Source organism: Puma concolor, chromosome B4 (assembly GCF_028749965.1).
Source record: "Puma concolor isolate L17-30 chromosome B4, mPumCon1.1.hap2, whole genome shotgun sequence".
Taxonomy (NCBI): domain Eukaryota; kingdom Metazoa; phylum Chordata; class Mammalia; order Carnivora; family Felidae; genus Puma; species Puma concolor.
The window spans coordinates 51236706-51261507 of NC_141673.1; the positions used below are offsets into that span (position 1 = coordinate 51236706).

The following is a 24802-nucleotide window of genomic DNA, read 5'->3' on the forward strand; positions in this document are numbered from 1 at the left end:
AAAAAAATTAAAAAAAATAAAATAAAATAAAATGCAAACTCCTATGTGGATCATCCAAATTACAGTTTGCATTTCATGGCCTATATATGCATATGTATTTCATGCTTTTTTTATTTTTTTTTTAATTTTTTTTTTCAACGTTTTTTTAAATTTATTTTGGGACAGAGAGAGAGCATGAACGGGGGAGGGGCAGAGAGAGAGGGAGACACAGAATCGGAAACAGGCTCCAGGCTCCGAGCCATCAGCCCAGAGCCTGACGCGGGGCTCGAACTCACGGACCGCGAGATCGTGACCTGGCTGAAGTCGGACGCTTAACCGACTGCGCCACCCAGGCGCCCCACATATGTATTTCATTCTTACTAGAACTGTGAAAAAACTGCATAAAACTAATTCATATATATATTTTTAAACTTATTTATTTTTGGGAGAGCAAGAGAGAGAGAGAGAGAGAGAGAGGCAGGGAGACAGGGAGACAGAGAATCCCAAGCAGGCTCTGCACCGTCGATGCAAGACTCGAACCCACAAACTATGAGATCATGACCTGAACCAAAATCAAGAGTTGGACACTTAACCGACTGAGTCACCCAGGACCCCCACTCATATATTTTTATTTCACTTCTCTCTACCTTCAGCTTACATGTAAGGAAAAGAAACTATAGTTGTCCCTCTTACCCTTTCCTACAACATCTTCATTTTTAGTGTTAGTGGCTGGCTAATACTGGGAACCGACACAAGTGAAAAAGGGTGTGATAGGATTCCTTGGTCATTTATGCTTCTTAGAATACCACTGCCTTCTTTCTACATTCACAGTAAGTTCACAGCCCTTGGCACAGTCTGTGCCCTCCTTTTCCTTCCCTTTACTAAATTGTATGTATAATACGCTTACCTTGTACGGATTTTGTATCTACTCTAACTTCCATTCTTTATAGTTTCAATAGAATTCTGTGCTCACGGGGCATCTTGAATGCTAAATGCAAATGGTTGGCAAAGAATGGACACTCATATATTGTGTGTACCTCTTCTGCTCATGCTCATGCTGCATTGTGCCACTCATACAACAAAAGTTCAAAGGCAAAATTATTAAGTATTTCAAAATGGTGACAACTGAGCATTAAGCCAAATGCAAGGTCCTTCTGAGAGCAGGGCTCTGTGCAGTTGCACAGGTTGCATGTCAAGGAAGCCAGCTCTAGTTTAAGAGTCCCAGTTAATCCACAACCTTTTTAATACTTGGTATTGTCCACCTCTTAATTTTAGCCATCTGTGTGGAGATATTGTGACATTTATTTGCATTTCTCTGATCATTAATGACGGCAAGCATCTTTTTATTAGCCATTTGGCATATGTGTGTGTGTGTGAGAGAGAGAGAGAGAGGTAGAGAGAGAGTGTGGTGTGCTTATTTGAGCCTTTTGCCTATTTTTCTGTTGGCTGCCTGTCTCTTTTTTTCTTCTTGATTTGTAACAGTTGTTTTTATATTCTGGAAAGGAGCATTATGTAGATTTCATGTGTAGCAAATATCTTCACCCATTTTGTGACTTGGTTTTCATTCTCTTATATTTTGATTACTAGAAGTTCAAATTTGTAAAAATTGTTTTAATTTAAATTATTTTTTAAATTTACATCCAAGTTAGTTAGCATCTAGTGCAACAACGATTTCAGGAGTAGATTCCTTAGTGCCCCTTACCCATTTAGCCCATCCCCCCCTCCCACAACCCCTCCGGTAACCCTCAGTTTGGTCTCCATATTTATGAGTCTTCTGTTTTGTCCCCCTCCCTGTTTTTATATTATTTTTGCTTCCCTTCCCTTATGCTCATCTGTTTTGTGTAAGATTTTATTTTTAAATAATCTTTACACCCAATGTGGGGCTCCAACCCAAAACCTAAGACCAAGAGTTGCACGCTCCACTGACTGAGCCAGGCAGGCACCCCTTAAAATTTTAATATAGTTTGTCAACATTTTCCTTCAAAGTTAACTGCTAGTTTGTATCTGGTTTCAGAAATCTTTGCTTTTCTCCAAATCATAAAGATATTCTCCTATATTATCTTCTTAAACTTTTATCGTTTTGTCTTGCACATTTAGATCCATAATCCATCTGGAATTTATTTTTTTTGCAACTGGAAAGAGGTAGGGGATTAAATTCTACAAATGCTGCTTTTAGTTAATAAAAAGATGGATTGGCAGCGCAACTCCAGTTTGTCCCATTTAGCAACTCCTTTTATGATTTTATATTAAAATGGGTAATATGGGGGTGCCTGGGTGGCTCAGTCGGTTAAGCGTCCCACTCTTGATCTTGCCTCAGGTCATGATGTAATGAGTAGTGGAATCGAGTCCCGCGTGGGGCACTGAGCTGAAAGTGTGGAGTGTGCTTGGGATTCTCTTTCTCCCTCTCTTTCTCTGTCCTTCCCCATTTGCCCATTCATGCACACTCTCTCTCAAAATAAACTTAAAAAAATTAGTAATATGCTTCTAAAATGAAAATCATAGGGGCGCCTGGGTGGCGCAGTCGGTTAAGCGTCCGACTTCAGCCAGGTCACGATCTCGCGGTCCGTGAGTTCAAGCCCTGCGTCGGGCTCTGGGCTGATGGCTCGGAGCCTGGAGCCTGTTTCCGATTCTGTGTCTCCCTCTCTCTCTGCCCCTCCCCCGTTCATGCTCTGTCTCTCTCTCTGTCCCAAAAATAAATAAACGTTGAAAAAAAAAATTAAAAAAAAATAATAAAATGAAAATCATAAAAGGTAAGGTTTTGGTTTGTTTTTTTGGCTCATCTTTTTGGAAGTGAGTTTAGTTCTTTTGACAAAAGCTTCCAATAACATCAAGTTGAAGGATTTTGTTTCAGAATAGACAGTTCCACAGCTATTCTGAGCTCCACTTACTAAGTCTTTTGAGTGTTTACAGTTAAAGTGGAGACTAGGTGAATGTGAGTGGATCAAAGCAAACTCATCAAAAAACTCCAAGGAACCCTGGGATGGTATTACTCTGGGAATACCTACATCTCATATTTGTATTTGAATGACAGCAATACCATGAGTATTCACTCTGATCCATCGAATTTGCCTCATCATTTGTTTTAGATTAAACCAATATTCCCTTTTTCCTGCCTTTGGTCATGGCTCTCTCCAATGTATTCTGCATCTGGCACACAGTGATCTGGCCTTTATTTATCTATCTAGTCTCATTTTTTTTTAAATTTTTAAATGCTTATTTTTGAGAGGGGGGAGAGAGAAGAAGGAGAAGGAGAAGGAGAAGGAGGAGAAGAAGGAGAAGGAGAAGAAGGAGAAGAAGAAGGAGGAGGAGGAGGAGGAGGAGGAGGAGGAGGAGGAGGGGCAGAGAGAAGGAGACACAGAATCCGAAGGAGGCTCCAGGCTCTGAGCTGTCAGCACTGAATGGACACGGGGCTTGAACTCATGAACCCTGAGATCATGACCTGAGCCGAAGTTGGTGAACCCTGAGATCATGACCTGAGCTGAAGTTGGTGAACCCTGGGATCATGACCTGAACCGAAGTAGGACGCTTAACCAACTGAGCCACCCAGGTGCCCCTATCTAGTCTCATTCTTTGTCATTTGTATCTAACCTTAACTGAGCTTTGTTCCCCATCTCCCCACCCCTTGCAGATGCTGGTCTCTTGAGAACCTACCTACCTGCATCAGCCCACTCTTCTCTGGTTGGCTCTTGTCTTCCAGGATTAAGCATCATCTCATTCGGAAAGCCTTTAGAGAAAGTGCTCAAGAAACTTAGGGATTATTATTAACATTAAAAAATATATAATTAAAAGTGTGTCTCCCGTGTGGACTATGGACGGAATATGTGAATGAGAGATTTGTTGAAAGGATGGATGGATGGGGCCTCGGTTCTATAGCTTTCAGCAACTCTCCTGGCGAGAGGATCTAAAACACCTTGTTGAGAAAACTCTGAGAAAAGTTTCACTTCGGATGATGCGAACAACGTCATTCGTTTTCTCTCCCTCCCCAACTTGAAGCAATCTCCTTTTCCCCCAGCCGAACTGAAGCGCTGAGGTGAGCGCATCGATGAGCGTGTGCTGCGCATCGATGGGCGCGGCGACTCGGCTAGTTGGGGCTGGATTGCTTCATCCCGGAAGTGGGTCGAAGGCCGTTGAGCCCGAGTACTGGGCCTCGCTGGGAGGGGGCTGGGGTTCTGCTACCGACATGGCCGACCCCGACCCCCGGTACCCCTGCTCCTCGATCGAGGATGACTTCAACTATGGCAGCTGCGTGGCCTCTGCCAGTGTGCACATCCGAATGGGTACGTCTCCCCCCGCCCCTTCGGGCCGCCCTGCGTGGGGCTGCTGCGCTGTCGTCGGCCTCTGGGGGCGGCTTTCGGCCTCCGGGGACAACGCCTCCCGGGCAGGGCTGGCAGGCCAGCGCGGGTCTCCAGGAGTTCAGAGCGGAAGCCCTGCTTCCATCTCGCCTCCCCCAGGCCCCGGGCTCCTAGGAAGAGCGCCCTCCCCCGGGAGTTGGGAGGAAGTGTCGCTTCCGCTCCGCCAGGGCGCCCAGGAAGAGCACAGCTCTAGGGAGGTGTAGTGGTACTCTGGCTGTGCGACCGAGAACCGGAACAGCAGCGCGTCCCACTTTAATCCTTTCCCTCCTCCGCGTAGAAAGGGTAGATGAAAACCTCAGCAGCCTTAATTTGGCGTCTTTATATTAAAAGAAACTAAAGGTTACTTTTTAAGGTGAAAATAAGTTTATTATGCGATCATGGTGACGTCCGCCTGAATGCAGTTACTTGCCGGCACGTCTTTGGTGTAGGGGATGTGATCGCGTTTCAGGTTTCTATTTACTTGTCTGCCTCCTTTACTGGATGGTAGGATCTGTGAGGGCAGGGACCATATCTCTTGTTCACTAGTCTCTGCAACACCTGGAACGCAACCTAAGTGTGAGGATTCGCTGACGCAGTTGCTGGAAATGGAAGCTTTAGAGGTCAATCAAAATGCAATCTTCGTTTTAAGGAATTATACAGTATTTAATGGGCAGAAATTATGTTGGATTTAAAATGCTTAAAAAAAATAAAATGCTTACCTTCATGTAAGTGGAATTCATTGCCCGCTCTAGTTCAGCCAATTGATTACAGAAGTTGCCCCAGATTTTCAGGCTATCCCTGTGGCTGGAATTTGTTCCGCAAAAGGAATTATGAAGATCTGATGCATTAAGAATCTCGATCCCTAACATCTTTATTCTTGGAATGGAATTTTGGAATGGTTTTGGCCAATGAGCGTAGTTTTTTTAAATTAAGATTTTAATGGTGGTGAAACACAGCCCATTAAAAATGTACCATCTCCACCATTTTTCAGTTCAGTAGTGTGAAGTATATTCACTTTGTTGTGCAGCCAATCTCCATGACCTTTTAATCTTGCAACACCGAAACTATACCATCAAGCAACTCCCTATCTTCCCCTCCCCCAGAGCCTGGCAGCTACCATTCTACTTTCTGTTTTATGAATTTGGCTACTCTAGATACCTCATATAAGTGAATCATGAAGTATGTGTCTTTTTGTGACTGGCTTATTTCAGTTAGCAGGTGTTCACGGTGTATCCATTTTGTAGCGTGTGTCAGACGTCACTTTTTTAGGATGAATAATTTTCCCTTGTGCAAATAAACTACATTTTGTTAATTCCTTTATCTGTTGGTAGACGCTTGGGTAGCTTCCACCTGCTATGAATGATGCTGTTATAAACATGTGGCACAGTACTCCCTTGAGATCCTGCTTTGAGTTCTTTTATGTACATACCCCAAAGTGGAATCGCTGGATCATACGTGTTTTAGTGACAAACTTGCTTTTCCCCCTTGAGTAGGGAAAAAACCCAGTTCGTCCTCCTGTGTTTCTCTTCACCGCTCACACAGAACACTTCAGTTCTGACACTTCTGGTCACCAAAGTGTGGTTTAAAAAAATTTTTTTTCGGGGCGCCTGGGTGGCGCAGTCGGTTAAGCGTCCAACTTCAGCCAGGTCACGATCTCGCGGTCCGTGAGTTCGAGCCCCGCGTCAGGCTCTGGGCTGATGGCTCAGAGCCTGGAGCCTGTTTCCGATTCTGTGTCTCCCTCTCTCTCTGCCCCTCCCCCGTTCATGCTCTGTCTCTCTCTGTCCCAAAAATAAATAAACGTTGAAAAAAAAAATTAAAAAAAAAAAATTTTTTTTTTTCTACACCAAGCAATTCTCCATGACGCCAGCTGTGGGTCCTACAATTGAACTCAATTCTGACACCGTCTCCTAGTAGATAGTAACAGATCCCTCAGGTTAAGGGCTCAGTCCCATAAGAATACTCCCACTCCACTTCAGATGGCAATTGTAAGTAATAGGTCCCCAGGTTACCCTTAACTTGTTAGACTTGGCTGTAAGTTGAAGGTTCCCATGACTCCCTCCTTGGGTTTGATTAATTTGCCAGAGCAGCTCACAGAACTCAAGGAGACACTTTTCCCAGTTTACCAAAAGATGTAGGTAAACAGCCAGATGAAGAGATACATTGGAAGGTCTGGCTCCTGTAGCATTCACTCTCAGTGGGACAATATTGCCTCCAAGGGGGCGGAAATTTGTTCTTGAGGTGGAGGGCAAAAAAATCTCAAATTGTACGATAATTTTAGCCTTCCAAAGACCCGTGGTACATAAACAGATGTATGCGGCATTAAAATTTTATCGGCAGACTGTTAGGAAAGTAATGTCCAGAAGGCTCCTTAGGTTCACAATAATGAAAAAAGGAAGGATGAGCAACAGTGTCCTAGAGTGAGTGCTCTAAGAAAGAGCAAGTGGGTGGCTGTATTACTTTTTTTTTTTAACTAAGGTATAAAAAATTACCTTTTATGACTTAGCATTAGGCATACCATACATTGTCACTTCTGCCTTATTTTTGTTGTTAGAAGTGAATCTCTTGAACGGAGTGTCAAAAAATTGTGGCTGTTTTAAACCACCATTCCATCTAAAGAAGGATAAAGGCATTCCAGGCAGGGGAAGTAGCAAGGGCAAAGGCCCAGACATAGGAAGGAGTTGGCATGCTTGGGGAACAGAAAGGTGGCTAGCGTGGGTAAAGCATAGTGAGGAAGGGAAGAGGTGCATGGCTTGGAAATTAAGATTTCTTTTTAAAATTTGTATCTAACCATATGCTTTCTATTCTAGCTTTTCAGTTTCAAGATAGATTTGTTGTTTGGAAATGTTCTGTTTGTAATCTTTTGCTTTGTTTATGCTGCTGTGTACAAACAGTGTTTTATACTTTCTTTTCCTTTTGATGAAAACATTTTCTTTTCTTTTCTTCTTTCTTTCTTTCTTTCTTTCTTTCTTTCTTTCTTTCTTTCTTTCTTTCTTTCTTTCTTTCTTTCTTTCTTTCTTTCTTTCTTTCTTTCTTTCTTTCTTTCTTTCTTCTTTCTTTCTTTCGTAAGCTCTATGCCCAACATGGGGATCGAACTTAAAAAAAAAACTCTGAGATCAAGAGTCACATACTCTACCTACTGAACCAGCCAGACCACCCATGGTTGAAAACATTTTTATTCTGGCCTATTAATTTTTTTTAGACTCATGCTTCTTGAAGGATAGTTATCATTTACAGTTTGTGATTTCTTTGGAAGTGTTTTTGTTTTTAGTTTAAATTACACACTACATTATTTGCATTAAGATTTACAGATTATATAAAAAATTTAATGTTTCTAAGAACATATTTGTTCCTGCTGTTCTGTGATAAATGCTTAAGAATACTGTCATGTGTAATTATTTTCTTTTTCAGGCTTTCTAAGAAAAGTCTACAGCATCCTTTCTCTGCAAGTTCTCTTAACTACAGTGACATCTTCTTTTTTTTTATACTTTGAGTCTATACGGACATTTGTACATGAGAGGTAAGGTGATAAGATGATTTTGAGTCATTTTCTGCTGCTGCTTATGATCGAAAGGGCATATTATAAGCAAAGTTCGCTTTTTCCTCTATTAACTTCTGAGGTTAGAATGTAAAAAAGGTTCATTATTAACTCTTATGAGTAAGACTAGTTCTGATAAAGAAAAGGTTCTGCAACATGGTACTTACCTCTGAACTTTTTAGCTGACAGTTTTGTAGTGTTAAATTTTCATCTTCTGATGAAATTAAGAATTTTTACTATATGCAGGTTTTTTTAAGTTTATTTATTTTGAGAGAAAGAGAGAGAGCATGAGCAGGGGAGGGTCAGCAAGAGATAGGGAGAGAGAATCCCAAGTAGGCTCCACACTATCATCAGCACAGCCTGATGCAGGGCTCGAACCAATGAACCATGAGATCTTGACCTAAACCAAAATCAAGAGTTGGTCGCTTAACCGACCCAGCTACCCAGGCATCTCTACTGTATGCAGTTTTGAATTTTAATTTTTTTGCTTTTATTATACTTATGCCCAGTCCTCAAAGCCTAAGACAGTGCTTGAATAAGCACTAATAACCGTGTGTTTAACTTATCTTGGTGTTGGCTCATGACTAGGATAATTTCACTGAGAAATTTCCAAAGGAGCTTCATGTGGTTCATCCCTAATTTAAGATTTGACCTCCAAAGTAATTATTTCCATAGCTAAAAGTTATGTAGATTTTTTTGTATTAAAGGAAAAATATGGGCACCTGGGTGGCTCAGTTGGTTAAGCGTCCAACTTCAGCTCAGGTCACGATCTCACCGTTCATGAGTTCGAGCCCCGCACCAAACTGCGCTGACAGCTCGCATCCTGCTTCGGATTCTGTGTCTCTCTCTTTGCCTCTCCCCTGCTCATACACTGTGTCTCTCTCTAAAATAAATCAAACGTTAAGAAAGGAAAAAGAAAGAATGAATATTTTCTCGGAAGTAGACAATTTCTATCATCACTTCCCCTACAAAAAAATTAGTTTGCTATTTGAGGTAAAGTCCTTTAATTTAAATGATAGCTACATAGTAGATGTATATAAAATTTGTTTATTATTTAATAGCTATTCTTTATGTCAGTTTTAAAAAGCAGTATGCTAATTGCAAAAATATTCAAATATGCTAAAAGTTCCTGAAGTAAAAAGGAAAAGTACTCCCCATTTATTATGGGCTCTTTTCTTTGTCCTGCTGCTCTTTCCCAGCTCACACTCCTCAAATTCCCTGAATGGAAAAATAGTTTCTTTTGACAGTTTGGTGTGGTTCCTTCCACACCACAAATACACACAAATACAACAGACAGATTTTATTCTATTGGTTAATACTATTTATACTGTTCTTAAGCTTAAAAATGCTTTTAATTTTATGTCTTTTAGTCCTGCCTTAATTTTGGTGTTTGCCCTTGGATCTTTGGGTTTGATTTTAGCATTGACTGTAAACAGACATAAGCATCCCCTTAACCTGTACCTGCTTTTTGGATTTGTGAGTATTTTGGCAGTATCTGTTACTTTAACGTTTTATTCTTGTGTTTTAACTTTCTTTATTTTATTGAGTGCAAGTACATATGTAATGAATAGTAGCAAAACAAAAGTAATGAGTTTTTAATAAATTCAAATATCTTAGGATATTACTTGTAACTTTCTAGTCTTTTAAAATTAACCTTTGTCAGTTTCTTTTTTTTTTGTAATTTTTTTTTTCAACGTTTTTTATTTATTTTTGGGACAGAGAGAGACAGAGCATGAACGGGGGAGGGGCAGAGAGAGAGGGAGACACAGAATCGGAAACAGGCTCCAGGCTCTGGGCCATCAGCCCAGATCCTGACGCGGGGCTCGAACTCACGGACCGCAAGATCGTGACCTGACTGAAGTCGGACGCTTAACCGACTGCGCCACCCAGGCGCCCCAACCTTTGTCAGTTTCAAAGGTTTTTTTTTTTTTTTTCTATCGATATTATGACATAATGGAAAAGAATAATGAATTGGACTCTCATGACTTGGCTTTGCCACCATCTGGTTATGTGACATTTGGCAGGGTGTTTAGCCTTTCTGTACCTAGTTAGCTCATATGTAAAATGAAAATGTTAGAGTAGATTATCCCTGTGATACTTTGTATCCCTAATATTCTGTGATTTCCTTGAGAAAAAAATTATAGCCTTAATTTCATAGACCTTAAATTCAAATCTTTATGATTAACTCCTCAGTGTTACTTATTTTTTAATTTCTTTCCAATGTTTATTTTTGAGAGAGAGAGAAGGAAAAAGAGCAAGCATGAGTTGGGGAAGGGCAGAGGAGGAGACACAGAATCCAAAGCAGGCTCCAGGCTCCAAGCTGTCAGCACAGAGCCCCACGCGTGGGGCTCAAATGCATGAATTGTGAGATCATGACCTGAGCCAAAATCAGACACTCAACTGACTGAGCCACTCAGACACCCCCTCAGTGTTATTTTTATCTTACTACTCTGTTCTTTTAAAGGACCATTTTGCTCACTTGATGTGCTCTACTAATTTGTTTTAAAATTTTTTTTTTTTTTTTTTTCAACGTTTATTTATTTTTGGGACAGAGAGAGACAGAGCATGAATGGGGGAGGGGCAGAGAGAGAGGGAGACACAGAATCAGAAACAGGCTCCAGGCTCTGAGCCATCAGCCCAGAGCCCGACGCGGGGCTCGAACTCCCGGACCGTGAGATCGTGACCTGGCTGAAGTCGGACGCTTAACCGACTGCGCCACCCAGGCGCCCCTACTAATTTGTTTTAAAATCATCATTGGGGAGGGGAGCCTGGGTGGCTTAGTCAGTTAAGTGTCTGACTGCGTTTCAGCTCAGGTCATGATCTCATAGATTCATGAGTTCAAGCCCAGCATTGGGCTCATGGAGCTCGCTTGGGATTCTCTTTCTCTCACATTCTCTTTGCCCCTCCCCTGCTTGTGCTCTCTCTTGCTAAATAAATAAATAAATAAATAAATAAATAAATAAAATCATAATTGGGGAACTTAACTTTAGGTCATGTTTGTTTAGATGTTTGTGAAAATTAAAACCCAAACTACTACCTATTAAAACCCAATCCTATAATATGACCAGAATGAGTTGTAAGGCTCAAGTTATATATCTTTTAAATTATTTTTCTTGTTCTCGTATCCAATATGACTTTGGGTTCTAACCTAAAAATTTACTTCAAAACATTTCAAACTAATGCTAATTTTATCGTCAAATAAGAGTGAAAATGCTATTTACCAGATTAAAATGCTTTAAACTAAAGAAAGTTTGTGAATTCTGGTAACAAGTTTATGTTAATATGATGAAACAAAAGCTCATGACTTTAGAAACTTCAATTATAGGACAGGTTATTCATTTAAATCTTAGGTTCTTTTGTTTGCCAGGTATCAGAACCCTAACCCAAGTTATCTCAAGTAATGTGAAGTTTATAAGAGCTTGGGAACCCCCCAAGAAGTGGCCTTAAGAATTAGACAAGGAACACTAGAGGAAGCTTCCAGGAATGATGCTATTGTAGGGAATTCGAAGCAAGAATTGGGAGTCTCTTCCCCCTTCTGTAACATCTCTTTTCTGCCTTACAGTTGTCCTTACACATAGTTTTCCTCTTTGCTGTCTTTAGTTATTTTTTTTTAAGTTTATTTATTTATTTTTAAGAGAGAGAGCAAGTGGGGTAAGGGCAGAGAGAGAGAGAGAAGAAAGAGAGCATCTCAAGCAGGCTCTGCACTGTCAGCTGCACCGTAAGCACGGAGCCTGATGAGGGGCTCTAACTCACACACTGAGATCATGACCTGAGCTGAGATCAAGAGTCAGACGCTTAACCAACTGAGCCACCCAGGCGCCCCTGCTATCTTTAGTTTTTTATGGTGCATTGTGGGCCCTCATATGGTTCATTAACCTTTAGCTTTAGCTCCTGCTGCCATAACTTCTTTCTCTAAGTTTAGATTCCCAAGTGAGAAAGAATCTGATTGGCACTGCTTATTATTGGCACAGGTCACATTGTAGGTTGTTAACCAATACACGGGTTGGTAGTCCTAGGGTTAGATACCAACTCCTGCCCCAGTCATCTTTGTCCTAGGAGAGAGAGAGGGTCATAAAAAGAACCTGTCATATGGAGTTCCTCTTCAACTCTATATAAAGCCAGCCTCCTTTCAAAAAGACTGTGGTTGATTTCTCTCTGGTATGGACTGACTTTTGTCCAGCAGAGAGAGAACCTACTAGAAAAGCATTAGCCAAATGCTTGTGGGCAAGGTGATCACTTATTCCTATACCCATAGCTAAAAATGGGTGAACAACTAAGGAAGCATGTAAAATACATTTCAGATTATTCAGAGACCTCTGATACGAGGTTACTTTGTCCTGCTCTACCAAAGTAAGCAAGGAGGTGGATCTTATCTTGTTTTAGAAGGGTGTGTGTGTGTGTGTGTATGTGTGTGTGTGTGTTCACATACTTAAAAGAGGGCATTATTTGGGGTGGTGGTATGTTTTCCTAGTCTTATCTTTTCTCCTGTTCATCCTGTCCCGTTTCCTTTGGATACTTGAGTAGGGGGTAGGATTTCTTACCTCAAGTCATGTCACAAGTATCAGGAAAGTGGTACAATCATATTTGCCCAGAAAAAAAAAAATCTTTCTATCATCTTTTGCTACCACTTCCCTGACGCTGCCAACAGCATTATGACAAAATGGGGCGGTGGCTTCATTGCCTCCACGTGTGTGCCCATTTCTAATGCCATTTTTGCTCTAGTTCTGTTAGATTTCTTGATTTCAGGTGGGGAGAGTTACAGGGAGGGCTTCTCCCAGGACTATGAGTATACAGCCACTGCTTGTTACTTCTGGCTTGGCTTTGTGATACGGTCTAATCAGATAGTTGGTAAAATCTAACTAGAGTAAGCATGGCAGATGAAACAGGCCTGTAGTTAAGGAGAAAGAGAAGCTGGAGGATTAAGACTCAATGTCCCTAAATCTTGTATTAGGATATGAGTTCAGCTGCATGTGACATGGGGGAAGCAAGATGGCTTACTTCTTGTTCATGTAAAAATCTGCATGACTGTTTAGTTAAGTTGTCAGGGGCACAGACACTTGCTGAAGTTCAAGTACTCCTTAAGCATTGTGTGGCATAAGTTAGCTCACTGCCAATATCCACATTCCATCCAGTTATTTAAAAAAAAAAAAAATGAGAGGGGCGCTTGGGTGGCTCAGTTCTCACAGTTTGTGAGTTCGAGCCCCGCGTCAGGCTCTGTGCTGACAGCTCCGAGCCTGGAGCCCGCTTCAGATTCTGTGTCTCCCTCTCTCTCTGCCCCTTCCCCGCTCATGCTCTGTCTGTCTCAAAAGTGAATAAACGTTAAAAAAGTTTTTTCTTTAAATGAGAAGATAAAGGGAAGAGCAAGCCCCTTTGTTTTTAGTAGTTGTATACCTCTCCACCCACATTCTATTAGCTACAATAAAGTCCTATGACCAGATCTAGCTGCAGGGGAAGCTGAGAAATGTAATGTTTAACCTGAACAGCTATGCGTCCAGGTAAAAATTCTGTTACTAGCGAAGAAGGAGAGAATACTGGGAGACAGTTTCAGGACTGCCACACCAAAGTGCTACCTAAATATCTTATTCTTCCTAGGTGTGTGTGCCACTAGAAGTTTTTACGGATGGGCATATCATTTGTAATTTCTTTTTACTTACAGAGAGTATGAAAAATGGAATTTCCCATACTATTCTGTTCCTGTTACAGATACGAAAACTCTAGTTAGGGTTTAAGGATCACTATTAGAATCTAAATACTCCTACTCAATATTTTGAGGTCTCATTTTCTTTTTACTTTTTTGTAAAGCTTTATTTATTTAAGTAATCTCCCCTATGTGGGGCTCGAATTCACGACCCCAACATCATGAGTCATGTGTTCTTCCAGCTGAGCCAGCCAGGTGCCCTTGAGGTCTCATTTTCATTATGGTGGGCTTACCAAATGTCCTGTGTAATTCAAAGGCTGCTCTGAAGCTAAAATGAGATCATAAACATGGAATCACATTGAACTCTTAGTAATTAGAATATGTACATGATTTAGTGTAAATTTTATGTGCATCTGTGTAATTTTAGTTTCTTTTTTTAGACACTATTCGAAGCTCTGACTGTGGCCTTTGTTGGTAAGCCGTAATTCTGCTTCTCTTATGTTACATTAACTTTTTAATGTGGATAAATCTTTTGTATAAAAAGGTGTTTGGGACTAAAGCTTAACTTCATGAAATGTCATATTTCAAATATATAGGATGAAGAATTCCTAAAATATAAGCAAAATTAAATGTTTATACTTTATGTAGTTCAACTAAGCTTAGAGGAAGTGGAAAAGAGTTAAGAAAACAGCAGAATGGAGAACAGTATTCATGTGTGTTTATCCATTTATAAAAAACAAGACAGCTAATGTTTTCCCAATTTAAAGGGGCCTTGGAGGAACTGATAAAATATATTTTGAGCCATACATTTTCATCACATGAGCTGAGCCTCTCAAATTGCTACACTGAACTGTGCTTCATTATTACATCATATTTTATTGAATGGCACTATAAGAAACTTGGTAATTCTGTTTTATATTTGGTGTTAAATATGTATTTGAAAGAAGTGTCTGTTTAAAAAAGAAAAGAAATGAATTGTCATAATTATTTGATGTATCATATGTAATGCCTCAAGTAAAAATTTTCATGACTCACTGTTCTTTTAAAAAAATTTTTTTAATGTTTATTCATTTTTGAGAGAGAGCACAAGCAGGGGAGGGGCAGAGAGAGAGGGAGACAGAATCCGAAGCAGGCTCCAGGCTCTGAGCTGTCAGCACAGAGCCCAATGTGGGGCTTGAACCCATGAACTGTGAGATCATGACCCGAGCTGAAGTCGGGCGTCCAAACGACTGAGCCACCCAGGCGTCCCCATGACTTAATATTAATAAAAATTCAGATAGTCTCAAAATGATTAACCTAGGGTACCAAAAAAGTTAGAATTAACTATTACAATAATAGTTAATTGTTAATCATTATGTTTAACATATTTGTCTTTTCCTATTTTGTCATTGTTGCTTTTAACCTAAGCCAGTTTTATTGAATCTACATATTGTTTGGTAACCACTTCTTTCTTTTATAAAGGAATCAATATAAGTCAATAATAATAACTACTAAAATAAATAGGATTGAAATTTCTCAACATAGAGGGGAAGTATTATTAACATTTAGTTAATATTTATTTTTGGTAGAACCTTTCCTTTTTCTAAATTATTTTTCAATTTTTTATATTTTGAGAGAGAGAGAGAGCGTGCATACACACACACATGAGTGAGCAGGGGTGGGGCGGAGGGAGAGGAGATAGGACCTTATGCAGGCTCCCTGTTTAGCACAGAGCCCGAGGCGGGGCTGAGTCTCCTGACTGTGAGGTATGACCTGAGCCGAAATGAAGGCTTGGACAGTTAACTGAGCCACCTAGGTGCCCCAATTATTTATTATTATTAACATTATTATTAATGTTACTATGTATTCATGTTATTGTCAAGTCCATCTCTGTCTTCCCTGGCTCCCACCATGTGTAATGGATATAGGAGAAAGATTTCCTAGTTCAGGGTTATTGGAATAGGGGTGGACATACACAGATGGGATAATCTGAGAACTTTATTTTCCTCATTAATTATAATATCCTTTCCACCTAATCTCATTCTAAAATTGTTGACAAGATAACTTCATGTTTTTCCTTCTCTGCATTCACCTTCCTGATCCTATAATGATAGAAATAGAGAAATTCTTTTTTTTTAATTTTTTAAAATGTTTTTATTTATTTTTGAGACAGAGAGAGACAGAGCATGAGCAGGGGAGGGGCAGAGAGAGAGGGAGACACAGAATCTGAAGCAGGCTCCAGGCCCTGAGCTGTCAGCACAGAGCCCGACGCAGGGCTCGAACTCACAGACCGTGAGATCATGACCTGAGCCGAAGTTGGACGCTTAACCAACTGAGCCACCCAGGCACCCTAGAAATAGAGAAATTCTATATGTAGTATTTAAGAATAGAAATTAATCCCTGAAAAATTAAAAATTACTGAAATGGTTTTGGTTGAAAGTACTTAACCTCCTTTAAAGAGGTTACAATTTAGCATTTTGTTAAAATGTTAAGCAGTTGTGTTATAATTACAATAGCCATGGTCAATTCAGATGTTCATTCTAAAATTTCAGAAGGGAATTTGGTATATATTCAGGAAACCCCCATTTCTGTATTCCAAGATGATGCAGGTATGGATATAACACAGTTAGTGGCTGGTTCCTATTGTCTACAGGGTTGATGAATGGCAGACAATCCCAGACAGTGCCAGTATTTTTTCTTGCCTAGTTTCTTTGATTTGGGCTGATGGACTGGGTTATGCAATGAAGCAGGTGATTGCTAGAATTGCTGCTACTGCCCGGTGATTCCCCGTCAGCCACAGGACCCCATTCATCCCTATTGATACTTAAGTCAATAAAGGACAGTCACCACAGATCGTCATAAAACTCAGCTGGGACAGAGATGGTGGGAGTCATCCCACCATATCCCCCAAATCCTGAACCACCTGGCTGTGTCATATCTCTCCAGTTGTCTCTTTAACTTCATAATGATGTGACCCCTTTATTTTGTATGAATGAATATTTTGGAGCCTGTTTATTGCAGTGTGGGTGTGGTTTTACCTTCCAAGGCTGGATAAAGAGTCTTCTATTTTTATTGGCAAGTAGTACCGAAGAAAATACAGCATTTCTGCTAAATGCCAGGGGAAAACGCTGTTTAAAATTGAGTATGTTTATGGGGCGCCTGGGTGGCGCAGTCGGTTAAGCGTCCGACTTCAGCCAGGTCACGATCTCGCGGTCCGTGAGTTCGAGCCCCGCGTCAGGCTCTGGGCTGATGGCTCAGAGCCTGGACCCTGTTTCTGATTCTGGGTCTCCCTCTCTCTCTGCCCCTCCCCCGTTCATGCTCTGTCTCTCTCTGTCCCAAAAAAAATAAATAAACGTTGAAAAAAAAAATTAAAAAAATAAAATTGAGTATGTTTAAGTGCATTTTTAATCAGTGTTTTTTAATTTTACAGTTTCTTTCTATGATATATATATTATTCTGCAAGCATTTATACTGACTACTGCCGTATTTCTTGGTTTGACTGCATATACTCTGCAATCTAAGAGAGATTTCAGCAAATTTGGAGCAGGGTAAGTTATATATTCATGACTATGATAGATAAATATCCTTAACATTATAGGTTGTCCTAAGATAAGTGCTATATTGTTAGCTTTGGATACTGCCTTCTAAAATGGAGGGTGATGAGAGGTCATCTCTCTGAGTGTTAAGGCCGGGCTCTACTCCCAGAACATACAGGGAGACAGAAAGTGGCTTTGAGTCATTTGCTTCCTCTCTATATTGAAAGGAACGGGAATGTCAAAAAACAAACAAACAAAAAACAAAAACAAAAAACAAACCCAGTTTTCTAGAGAGGCTAGGCTTGTATGCTCTATGAATGCTATGGAACTTACTAAATTATTCAGGCCTTTGTCTTAACATCATTGTTACCAAGACCATCCACTCTCTTCTTTGTGGGAGAAACCCAGGTGTTGGTGATACCTGCATGAACTTTAAAGCCTTTTTGACCTATCTAGATTAACCTGTATCTTTCTTCAAACTAATAAATATATGGAATGATACTTTTTATATAGGATAATGGTACAGTGTTGCCCTCACCTGGTAAGAATGCATATATTCTTTTCTAAGCTCATAATGGCTTCCTGTTGGCATATCATCACCCGAGCATCGTCTGTCCTTTTTCCTGTTACAACATTAAAAAGTTACAAAAGTCTACTGTGGCAAAACATTCTTTCATCCCCTTCTTTCCCCCTGGAAATCCAGGTTACCAGAAATCTCTGTTGGGATAAGATACAACTAGTCATCCAACACTGACAATTGTGCAAGATGCTTAAATCATTGTATTAGAATGGAGTTTGATTTACAGGCAATATTTTTTCCATTTCCTGCTTTTAGTGCTGTGGTGTGGATACATACTCATGTGGTACATACGGTGAAAGATTTGCTCTCTGCTTCTTCTCATGCCGGTCTCCATGTGCTCCCTGTCTCCCATCCGTTCTAGTATAGTCTCTAGAAATCCAGTTCTGGTAAATAATCTTACTTTATGTTTCAGCCTCTTCATAATATATTATTCTTATTTCAGCTGCAACTTGATTCCTCCTTGAGAACATTGTTCTCTAGCTGCTCATTCGCACACACCCTATGTAGTTTGGGTAGGGGGTTAGTATTGCCAACTGCTTCAGTCCCCTAGTGCTACTTTCGTTATTTCTTTAGTGTGCTAGAAATCCATTGCTCTAAGGTGTATGTTGTCCGGCTCTATACTTCCTAATCATCCTCATTATTGCCACTGATTCCCTTTGTTCAGGCCTTCCTCGTTCTTTTTATTTTTTGTTATTTTAAGTTATCGCCACACCCAGCGTTGGGCTCGGACTCACAACCCCGAGATCAAGAGTTGCATGCTGTACCGTGAGCCAGCCAGGCACCCCAAGCTTTCCTCATTGTTTAAAGACTCTAGCATCGCACCACATGTTAGGCCCATCTATCACCTTAGCTTCTCAGTGTGTCTGGCCCTCTTCTTCAGCAACTTTTCATCTCCCTGCCACGGCTACACCGCGGACTTTGTGGTCACTAGGGATTGTTCCACTGAAGAAATCTTAAATGCCAGTGTCGCACTTTCTTTCTTCAGCCTTCTACTAGCTCTCTTATTTCTCTGCTCTGACAACACCAATCTACTGTGCTTGTTCTTTAACAACTGCTATTGCTGTAATAAACGCCTTTGTATCAGACCTAGGGGTCTCATGTTTTCTACGGGCATCCATGAAACTGTGCCAGACTACCTCATTATTAGCTTGTGAGTAGAGTAAAACCTCAGATGCTTTCTTAATGCCACCTTCCCCATACTCCTTGGTGCAGAAGCTTTGGAGTTTTCCTAAGGTTTAAGTGTGGAAAAGCAAGTTCTGAGTCCATTTCAGTCCTGAAGGATCTATACTATGTGTTGTCATGATACGTCATTCTAACTTCGGTCTTCCAGATGTCTCAGTAGAAATTTTGTGGCTATTCCAGCAAGGGAATTGAGAGCTGGAATCTCACCATGCCCTCAATTCACCACACTGGGTTATGATACTATTATATACTTAATTTCTGATTTTATTTTGTTGTTAAATAACATATTCTGCATGATTTCAGTCCTTAGGTATTTATTGAGAGTCATCTTACAATACTTAGTAGTAAATGTTCTTTGTGCACTAAAAGAGAATGTATGTTTTGTTGCTGTTGGATCAGTGTTTGATGAATGTCAGTTAAGTCAGGTTCATTGATATAGTGTTGTTTAAGTGTTCTGTGTGCTTAACCAATCTTTTCTGTGTGCTCATTCTACCAATTAATGTCAAAGTAGTAGTGAAATCTCCAACTACAAGTACGGATTAGTGTATGATTCTCTCATCATATCTGTAAGTTTTGCTGCATGTTACTTTGAAGTTCTGTTTTTAGTTGCATAAACGTTTAGGATTGTTATGTCCTCTTGATGATCCTTTTATTACTCTGTAGTAGTTATCTCTGGTAATATTTGTGCCCTAAAGTACTTTATCAATACACTTACCTCAGCTTGCTTGCTTGCTTGCTTGCTTTCTTTTTTTTTAACATTTATTCATTTTTTGAGAGACAGAGAGAGAGCACAAGCAGGGGAGGGGCAGAGAGAGGGGAAGACACAAAATCTGAAACAGGCTCCAGGCTCTGAGCTGTCAGCACAGAGCCTGATGCGGGGCTTGAACTCATGAAATAAGATCATGACCTGAGCCGATTGGATGCTTAACCGACTGAACCACCCAGGCGCCCCATACCTCAGCTTTCTTTTAATTATGTTAGCATGGTAAACCATTTTCCATCATTTAATTGTTAGCTGATTTGTGGCTTTATAGTTAAAATAGTTTTCTTACAGGCAGCATATGGTTGGCTCTTGCTTTTTTTTTTTTTTTCTAAATCCAATATGACCATCTCTGCTATTAATTGGAGTAGACTACTAACATTTAATGTGATTATTGATCTGATTGAATTTAAGCCCACTATCTCAGCATTTGTTTTCTTGCTGTTTGTCCTGTCTGTTCTTTGTACCTTTTTTCCTCTTTTCCTTCCTTCGGATTGTTTATCTCCTTTATTAGTTATTAGCTATAGCTCTTTTAAGTAGGGGTTGCTCTAGGTTTTACTGTTTATTTATTTGTTTGTTTTCTTCTTACTCCACATTTAAAAAATTTATTTAAGTAATCTCTACACCCAGCGTGGGATTTGAACTCACAACCCCAAGATCAAGAGTCTCATGCTTTACCCCCTGAGCCAGTCAGAGCCCCCTACAGTACACATCTTTAAATCATCCTCATCTACCTCTAAGTCATATACCATTTCCTGTATAGCAAACTTACATGTCCTCTCCCCTGCCTTCGTGCTATTGTTACTGTAACTTTTAATTCCACATATGTTACACACCTCGTAAAATATTATCTTTGTTCAAAACATTAAATTATCCTTTAAGGAGACTTAAAAATACATGAAATCTTTTATGTTCACCCACATATTTGTCATTTCTGTTCTTCATTTCTTTGTGTGGACCCAAATTTCCATCTTATATTTTCCTTCTGCCTTCTGATCTCAACTTTTGCATGTCTGAAAAAATATTTTTTCGCCTTTGTTTTTAAATGTTATTTTTATGGAGTGTAGGATTCTAGGTTTGGGTGATTTTTTTTTTTTCCTGTTTTCCATATTTTATAAGATATCATTCCATAGTATTCTGGTTCAGGTAGTTCTTGACAAGAAGTCTTCTGTCTTTCTTATCTTTGTTCCTCTGTACATAATGTCTTTTATCCTCCATCTACCTTTAATATTTTCTCAGTAATTTTCAGTAATTTGATTAACATTTTTAGTAATTTGATTATGATACTCCTTGGTGTAGTTTTCTCATGTTTCTTCTGCTTGGATTGTCAGTTTAAAATTTCCATCATGTTTGGAACATTTTCAGGAACTGTTACTTGAAACATTTTTAGGTTTTGCCTTCTCTGTTGAGATCAGCATATACGTTAGGCTTCTTGATGTTGTCCCACAGTTCATGGATACTCGGTTTATTTATTTATTTTTTCTCCTCGGTTTTCTCTCTGTGATTCGTTTTGGTTCATTTCTGTTGCTACTTTTAATTTGGTAATGTGTTCTTCTTTAGTGTCTAATCTGCTGTTAATTCCAACCAGAATATTTTTCTTTTGACATATTTTTCATTTATGGAAATTCAGTTGAGTTTGCGTCTTAAAAATATATATCTTCCCCTTGTCTTCTCATGGTGATGCTTTCCTCTAACTCCTTGAACATATGGAATATATTTTTTAATGTCATTTACTAATTCTATCATTGTGTCATTTCTGAATTTATTTATATTGATTGATTTTTCTCATTGTTATAGGTCATATTTCCTGGTTCTTTTGCATGCCTTTTAATTTTTTATTAGATGCTTGTCATTGTAAATTTTATATTGTTGGGTGTTGATTTTTTTCTTTCCTTTAAATATCTTTGGTTTTATTCTTCTCTTAAGCTGTTAAGTTCCTTGGAAACTGCCTGAACCTTTTGATGCTTGTTTTTAAGCACTGTTAGGTGGGTCCAGAACAGTGTTTAGGTTAGGGCTAATTTGGTCCCACTGTTGAGACAGTATCTTTCTAAGAATTATTCAAACCCCACGTCTTAGGAGGTCTTTCCACTTTGGTTAGGGCGAACTTATTCCTGTTCCCGTTTGGGCTCTGAGGATTGTTCTGCCTGCTTCTCTTTCCCCAGCCTTTGTCACTTCCTCACGAGTATGCATTGATCTGTGCTCAGCTAAAGACTTAAAGGGGACTCTCTGCATATCACCAGAGCCAACTAGCTCTCTGTACAGCTTTCTCCTTTCTGGAACTTCGCTCTGCGAATTCTAGCCATGTGGGCCTCTCTGACTTCTGAATTCTCACCTCCTCAATTCAGGGAGACCAGAGGGCTTCATATGGGTTCTTGTCCCTACACTGTGGTTCGGAAACTCTTTTCCAGCTGGGTCACTTATAGAGCTTACCTCTTCTGTTTCCCTTATCTCAGGAACTACTGTGCCATGCTGTTTGCTGTTCAGGGACTGAAAACGGTTATTTCATGTTTTGTGTGTTTTTTACTTAAGGAAGAAGGGTACATTTGACCCCAGTACTTCCTCGTGACCTAAAGCAGCAGATGTGTATTCACATCGCATATCTGATGACAAAGGACTGACTGCTTAGATGTCCTGTGTCGTATGTTTATACTTTATAATACCTCATTATACATCATATATAATATGTATGAGTGGTAACTCATGAAATTATAGCAGTGGTAAATTTATGTGCATAAAGTAAGTTCTATAATACATTAGAATAAAATAGTACATTGGGAACTTTGATAGATATGCATATTCACAGACTAATTTGACACTGTTATTTGGTTTAAAAATAGTTATGTTTTATTTGTTCATTGTTCTAAAAGTTTTATTGATTTCTGGCTTAAAATGCTTCTAATGATATTTCTGCTTATATCAGTGTTTTTTTGGTGTTCCAATTGAAAACCTTAAAAATGGTACTTTAATCTAGTTTTGTTCACCATAAAAACAAATGTTGAATCGATAGCTGGTTTTTCAATTTCTGAGTATTCTACAGTATTCATTGTATGTTTATGAACTCTTTTTTAAGTTTATTTATTTTGGGAGAGAGAGAATGCACGAGGGCACAAGTTAGGGGGGAGAGAGAGACAGAATCCCAAGCAGAATCTGTGCTGTTAGTGCAGAACCCGACGAGGGGCTCGATCGCACAAACTGTGAGATCGTGATCTGAGCTGAAATCAAGAGTTGGATGCTTAACCAACTGAGCCACTCAGGTGCCCCTGTTTATGAACTCTTATAGTTCACTTATTCTTTGGCAACTGTCAGGATGGATGTATTTTTTTTTTTTTTTTTTTTTTTTTTTTTTTTTTCAGAAAATGTTGCATCAATTTACATAGTTTTTTGGTAGGGAACAATATTCTAAATCACTAATATTTTGTTTTTATAGACTGTTTGCTGTTTTGTGGATTTTGTGCTTGTCTGGAATCTTGAAGGTAAGTTGTTTTCAAATGCTAACTTGAAATTTACTTCTGGCCATGTCAATATAAATAATCTTGAAAAGCTATAAGAGGTACTCTTGTGATAGGATACTTGGTTATAATTTTTTGGAACACTTGTATGTAAAATGACTTAAAAATTACCTTTTAAAAAACTAGGGTCTTATGTTAATTAGTATTATGGATTGAAAGAAAGATGAACATATCAGTTAAATTACATAGAAAGAGGCCCTCACTTGTAATTGCTCACCTCCAAGTGACACGTATAATTCTGAAAGAGAAATCTACTTTTAAATGATTTATATTTGGAATGCTACTGTTCAAAGTCAGGTGGGTAATTTAATAGAAGGGAGGATATCCATCGATTCATCCATTCATCCTTTCATCCAACAGAGATGATGATGGACTTGCCTGGCCTTTTTCTATGTTTAACATTTGTATTTAAAGTTGTAAAGCATTATTAAATATGTACATACCATGTGTAACTTCAGAGCAAGTAACTCAAGTATTCTTAATATCGTTCTTAAATACAAACTTATTAATATCTTGCCTGTAGTTATTTTTCTATAACGAAACAGTGGAGTTGGTCTTGGCTGCTGTGGGAGCCCTTCTTTTCTGCGGATTCATCATCTGTGACACACACTCCCTGATGCATAGGCTGTCACCTGAAGAGTATGTATTAGCTGCCATCAGCCTCTACTTGGATGTCATCAATCTATTCCTGCATCTGTTGCGGTTTTTGGAAGCAGTTAATAAAAAGTGATTGAGAGCAATGTTTGGAAACTGTTTCATTAAGTAATAAAGTTTGGGATATAATTAACTAGTAAATACTTTTGTGACTTTATGTATATGCTATGTACTTCTGAGCCATTGCTATAATATAGTATAATATTATACTATAGTATAATATATATAGAATATTATAGTACAGTATTATACTATAGTATAATAGCAATCTCTGTATTACTGTTATATAGTAGTAATTATAATAGTAATTATAATTATATGCATATATATGATAAATATATAATTACTAGATTATATTCTAGTAATATAAATCTTAACTATTCTTTATGATATCTCATTTCTAAATTCTTGATTTAGAATCTCAGGAAAGAGATACCAAAATTCTCTTTTTCAGTTTTTTCAATCCTAAATTTGCCATATAGAGATTGTTTATCTGCAACTCAAAAATAATTTCTTGAGTAGATAAGACTATCAATTGATCTTCTAGTGACTTTATGTAAATTTTTCCTTAATTAACATTAGAATTGATTTTGATTTTAAAGTACTTGTGTCCTCACCATTATAAAGTATAAGTTTCCTTTTACTAGGAAATTTTAATCTTACTTAGAAAGGAAAAAGCAAAAAAGATAAATTCTGCAGAATTATTCCACATTATATTAAAATTAAAGTGTTAATGACATTTCATTTATAAAGTATACTGAAAGTTAGATGTCTTCTTGAAAGTCAGATTTTTGACATAAAATTTGACATTAAGTACAGGTTTCATTTAAAAATTACAGCAGTGTACCAGTGGCCAAGCAAACTCTGGCAGATTCCTTCACTGTACTAGTTTGCTAGGGTGCCGTAACAAAGTACCGCAGACTGGGTGGCTTAAAAAGAAAATAATTTTCTCCCAGTTCTGGAAGCTAGAAGTCTGAGATCATGGATTGGTTTCTTCTGGGGTCTCTCTCTTGGCTGGCAGATGGTCATTGTCTCCTTGTGTTTTTACATGGTTTTCTCTCTCTGTACTTGTCTGTGTCCAAATTTCTTCTTCTTACAAGGACACAGTTAATATTGGAT

The 24802-nt window shown here is 39.0% G+C and overlaps 1 protein-coding gene across 1 annotated transcript; it reads left to right on the top strand.

The window, feature by feature from the left end:
• The first annotated feature begins 4076 nt into the window (after positions 1 to 4076).
• On the top strand, positions 4077 to 23824 carry TMBIM4 (transmembrane BAX inhibitor motif containing 4). The gene is made up of 7 exons (XM_025926606.2): positions 4077 to 4256; positions 7719 to 7827; positions 9216 to 9321; positions 13924 to 13957; positions 16893 to 17010; positions 22948 to 22993; positions 23553 to 23824. The coding sequence occupies exons 1-7, from the start codon at positions 4160 to 4162 to the stop codon at positions 23757 to 23759; spliced, it is 717 nt and encodes a 238-aa protein (XP_025782391.1). The 5' UTR covers positions 4077 to 4159; the 3' UTR covers positions 23760 to 23824.
• The last annotated feature ends 978 nt before the right edge of the window (positions 23825 to 24802 follow it).